This window comes from Phaethon aethereus, assembly GCF_964289735.1.
Source record: "Phaethon aethereus genome assembly, chromosome: 14".
In the NCBI taxonomy this organism is placed as follows: Eukaryota; Metazoa; Chordata; class Aves; order Phaethontiformes; family Phaethontidae; genus Phaethon; species Phaethon aethereus.
Window position 1 is genome coordinate 1,923,953 of NC_138590.1, and position 5,414 is coordinate 1,929,366.

Consider the following 5,414-nt stretch of genomic DNA (forward strand, 5'->3'; position numbering starts at 1 on the left):
TTGTGCGACAAAGAGCAATCCTATAAGCAGGCAGCAGTAGAGCTGGCCAAATATAAAAGAGGGGAATCTGTAAAAATGACATATTTATTAAAGTGTAGGAAAGGGCAATGAGAAGCTGAGTTGAGATATAACCCTTGGTGTCCTTCTGGAGGAGAAAGCTGGCAAAAGATTGTCGCTTGTTTATACTATCTGGTTTGCTATTATCAATCTTAGAGCAATTTTAAACTTCCTTTTTTTTCCCCCGTATTTCAAAAGGTTATAGCCAAATATCTGTTTGCAAATGAAAATATATGGGAAAAAAAATCCTGAAAGCCAGAACATCAGTACTAGATCTTTCCAGAAAAGGTCATAGAGAAGGGGCTGCTCACAGCTCCCGGACGGGGCTGGAGGGATCAGGGCACAGGACAAATACGGGGGGAACTGGAGCCCCATCAGCACCACCGTTCACCACCAGTTTTATTTGCTTTTAGTTTGACAAGCTGAAATACCTGAACAATAGCAAAGCGTTTTGCAAGGGTGGGGTTTCCCCAGCTCCCACACTGTGTAAGTGATGGATCTGGGCCACAGCACGCTGTAACATAAATCAGACCTTTACGAGTCCCCAGCGGCTGCAAATCAATGAGTTCCAGTAATAATTACCCATTTTATCTTTCTCTTTATTAATATTTAGACATTTTTAATCTTTCTTTGCAAACACGACGTTGCCCGGCTGCAGTTGTCCTTCAAGCAGGAGCTGCCATGAAAGCTCCCGTTTCTCCGATTAAAGGCTTTGCCCTGAGCCAAGCTGCTGAAACCACCCCCCCCGAGCGCCGGGTGATGACTCTGGACGGGTGACACCACCTCAGCGCACAGCCGGTGTCCTCCAGGCGTGGTGTAGCCCCTCTGGGTACCACAATGCAGCTCTTCTGATGGTTGTAAGGGGTGTTCTTCAGCTCTTGGACCCAGCCCTCACCACGGGTGACCACCCAGATGACCACAACCTACAGCCATCGTTCAAAGAGATGTCCCTGGAAGGTGGTTAGCTCTTCAGGTGGTGCTGTTAATTAGGGATGTAGAAATTAAAAAAATAAGCCCTGTGTTGACATGCAAAGGGAGGCGGGACTCTCAGTGATTTTTCAATTGAAGTGGTAGACCTTATCTAATGATAATGATAGATGATAGATGGCTGTCAAACTGGCAGCCCTATCTAGACCTCTAGGACAGGTGTGGGAAAGCTGATAATGCACTGTCACCTCTGGAAAACAAAAGGGGGAGAATATCAAAACAGAAAACAACCCCCAGAAAAAAAGCAACATAAATTACATTTATTGTAAAGACCAAAATTTTCCAGCAAGTAAAACCACTATTTAGCTTTAAAGTAAGTGCGAGGAAGGACACTGGAGCACGTGCCATGCCAGAAATACCTCCAGTGCCCGGAGGAACAGGTAAAAGATCCCCTTTCTTGTCCAACAGTGCACAGAGGGATCTGTGCTGGGGTTGCGGCTTAGGAGGGACACGGATCTGGCTTTTCTGTTCGGGTGCGGGGAGGAGGAGGCAGGAACCATATTTTGAGTTCTGGGACTATTCAGCAGAATAAATCCTTGAGGGTGAGCCCAGAGGCTGTGCTCCCTCTCCAGGGACTGTCCTCTGAGCCCACATACTGAAGACAGACTTTGGAGTCCAGCTTCCACCGAGTGAGGAGAAGCTTTTCTCCAAAGAGATGCCCAGCACCTCCGGCAGCAGAAAGACTCCCAGGGCTGAGCAGGTCACCATCGTCTGCTACCACCAGGAGCCTTATGGGGCTCGGGATGGTGTTTCACCCCTCCATCTGCTCCCTCTGTGCCACCTCAACATGCTTCTGCCCACCGTGACCAAGCCACATCAACATCCGTCCCAATGGGGCTGGCTATGCCGACCCCACCATCGTTCCCTCCTCAGCTGGGACATACCCTGCTGCTTCCAACGCTGAAATCACCCAAGTCCCCAGGTCCCCAAGCAGAGCTTCCCTGGGCACAGGGACATCAGGCAGCAGTGGGGACAATGAAGATGACCACAATGAAGATGACCTCAGGTCTCCCCATGCCTGCTATTGTGCACAGAGATGCTGCAGGCTCTGCCCAGAGGTGCACGCATTCCTCCACCGGTGCCAACACCTCGAGATGTTCAGCCAGCTGCACAGGGTGGCTGATGTGCCGTCACCACTGCTCCTGCCTCTGCCATGTCACCTCTCTTCTCTCACCCCCCTCCACTGGGGGACCGGACACGTCATCTTCTGCCGCTGGCTCCACCGCTGAAACCCCAGCACAGGTTCAGGTGCTGCCTCCTCTGCTCTGGCTGTTTGCCACAACAGGCTGAGCCTGCTGCCGGGGCTGGCAGGGGGAGGACAGTCTTTCAGCCCTCCAACGGAGGAAAAGGGGCCGTGGCACGGAGGAGAAGAGGGGCTGGAGGCTTTTCTGTGCCATATAGACGGCATAACGAGGACACTGTGCATGTGGAAACATCTTTCATCTGGAAGGCAATTCCAGATGATGTTAACTTCCAGCTCCTGCCAAGGGGCCGAGCATAGGCCCAGAGCTCCACAGCTGGGGCAAGGACCAAGGCAGCTCTCCTGGCCATTCCGAGACCACGTGGGACAGGTAAAACCAGGGTGAGAAAAACCAGAAGAGATGCCAACACTGTTCCGTATAGGCTGACCCAGCCCCAGAGCCTGGGCTGGGGACCCAGCTCCTGCCTGGGGACAGCAGCACCCCCCGGGCTGGACCTTTGGGGGTTGATGATGGGTCACTGTAGTGACACTGAAGCTCCTGGCTGAGCCTACCTGGGGAGGATCCTGAGGAGCTACAGCCTCCGCGTGCGGGAACTGGTGAGTCTCGGGCTAAGCTAACACCCCAGTGACTATTTTTCCAGTGGGACATGGTCCCGTGAGTCCTGCCCAGGTGGCCCACAGCCTTGTCACAGGTACGTGATCTCGATGACATTGGCCTCAGCGCTCCCGTAGGGAAGGTGATGCTTGCAGGAGCACTGGCAGCTCACGCCGGCCGGCTCCCACTGGCAGGGCTGGGCAGGCAGCTTCTTCTGGGAGCCCAGCTTCTTCCAGTCCGTGAGGTGCACCCCATTGTCCAGGTCCTGCGGCATGGGCTCATGGTAGAGGGTGATCTGGACGGTGCGGAGGTGAGGGCCGTAGTGCACCACAATGATGATGAAGACTGCCAAGAGGACGAAGATGACGACGATCACAGAGATCGTGGGCAGGGCGTCGGATTTCTTCGTCACGCTCCTGACAACGGAGATGGGAGTGAAGGCGGCCGCGTCCTGGGGCTCAGGCTGTCTCAGCTGGCTGCCGGGCGCGGAGGCATTCATGGCTGAGCAGGCTGACCTGGGACAGAGACACGCAGGGTGGAAAGGGGTGACAGCTGAGCAGAGGCCACCCGATGTCGTTATCTCCTGCCCTTGGGTCAGCAGCTCCTGCCTGCACTTGCAGCTGTGGGGGAATGGGACCATCCCGTAAGTGCTCCCTCCCTCGGGCTCGCGGGACAGGAGGAATTTTGTTGGTTATAGCTGGGGTTGTGGGACGGTGCCCAGGACACCTTCAGCTGGGGAGGTGGTGCCCTGCGGCCCCTTGTCCTGGGCACCTTCGGCGCGGGGGTCTTCCCTCCCCTTAGCTCCCTGGAGGGGAGCCCTCCACCCTCCCCTCTTCACCCCCAGCCCCACAGTGCTAATCGAAGACCAAACCCCACAGGGACCTCCATGGGAGACCCAACCCCGCCAAAACAGACCGCGAGGCATCCCTCGCCACAGCCACAAAATCCCACGGGAACCAGCGCGGGTGGGAGCATGGGGGAGAGGAGGGAGGGAGAGCCCTCCCCAGCCCCGCAGGGGTACCTCGGCGTCCCTGCTGCGTGGGAATCATCATCTCCAGCGGCGAGGCTGGGAAGCTGACGGCAGGACCAGCAGCAAAAGCTCCGGGATGGTTCTCTGGTGTAGGTGCAGCCAGACTCACCGCGGCGGCTGCCACGTCACGCCTCGGCCCCACACCCCCCCGGGATTCCCCGGGGCAGAGGAGGAAGCGCCTGTTCATCCCACGGGCAGGAGAGGTGCTCCCTCACCTAGCCCGGTGCCACATCAGCACCGCCGCCCCCTCCCTCGCTGTCACGCACCCTCGCCGGAAAAAAAACCCTCCTCTCGCCCGCCGCAAGACAAGCGCCCTTTTGTTCGAGGAGAACGCACCTACTGCCCCTTCGGCTGCAGACGTGCAGCCCCCGGCCGCCTAACTGCAGGAAACCTCCCTCCTTCCACCGACTTGGCGTTAAAATTTAATGCAGTTAAGAAATCGGTGATTTTTAGCAAAAAAAAAAAAAAAAAAAAAAAATTTTTACAATAAATCACCCTTCTGCAGGTGAGCTCTTTGCGCAGCCCAGCAAAGCATATCCGCACAACACTTCGGGCTGGAAGGATCCTCGCCCCGGGAGACGATGCAGCCCCAGGGTTGGTCTTCTCTGTCGGGGGTCCCACTGCTGCGGCAGGACCACTCATCAGCGCTGCTATGGCCAGCAGCGGCGTGAGCCCACGGCGAAGCTCCAGACCCTGGGACCCGCTCAGGGCCGCAGGCAGGAGCCAGTGCCAAGCGGGTGCTCGCGCATCTCCCCCTTCGCACGGTAACCCTGCGGGCAAGGCTGCAGGGATGCCCTCGAGCCCGGCAGCGTTCACCCTCGCAGGCAGGCAGGTACCTGGGGGGTCAGACCCTTTGCCACCTGGGGTGATGCTGAGCACACCTCAGAGCGGAAAAGATGGATCCTCCGGAGCTTTAGCCATTACGAAACACGTCTCCTCATCTTTCCGTCCCAAAACAACACTGCTCGTACCTGGAGGCTCTCAGCAGATAAACTGGCGTGAATATCTGAGCTCCGTCTCTCCTGCACGTGGGGAGGACGGGATGAGAAATGCCTCTTCCCCCTTCCAGCCGAGCGTCCAGCAGATTTGGCTGCACGTTAGAGCTTCTGGGAATTTGCACTCATTTCAGGATTTGGTAAAACCTTAATCTACAGCGTAATCTCTGAGCATCACATCTGTGCGAGAGAGAAAAAACGATGGGGGAGGCTGCTAGCAGAGGTTTTGTAAAAGCAAAGGCTGCCGTAGGATGCTGGCCGCTTTTGGCCGGACGGTTTGCTCGGGTTTCTGGAGGTGTTTGAAGAGACCCACCGAAACGGAAGGATCTGTGCAGCGCATGGGAGATCTCTCCCTCCGCTCCTGCTGCCGTCTCCCGGCCGCAGACAGCAAGGACCTTGCCGGCAGCAGAAGACACCTCCTTGACGTGTTCCATGCAGTGGAGGAGCGGCTCCGTCGCCCTCGTCCGACGCTCTGCAGCTTTCCAGGGAGCTGGACCAGGCCCTCGAGCCAGGAGACAGGGAAGGGGCCGTGTCGAGGGGCTGGCTTGG

At 56.6% G+C, this 5,414-nt stretch overlaps 1 protein-coding gene across 1 annotated transcript; it reads right to left on the reverse strand.

Annotated features, from left to right (window-relative positions):
• Nucleotides 1-2,931: 2,931 nt before the first annotated feature.
• On the reverse strand, nucleotides 2,932-3,339 carry SMIM33 (small integral membrane protein 33; the record flags this gene model as incomplete). Its single annotated transcript, XM_082005951.1, has 1 exon — nucleotides 2,932-3,339. The coding sequence occupies one exon, from the start codon at nucleotides 3,337-3,339 to the stop codon at nucleotides 2,932-2,934; it is 408 nt and encodes a 135-aa protein (XP_081862077.1).
• Nucleotides 3,340-5,414: the final 2,075 nt, after the last annotated feature.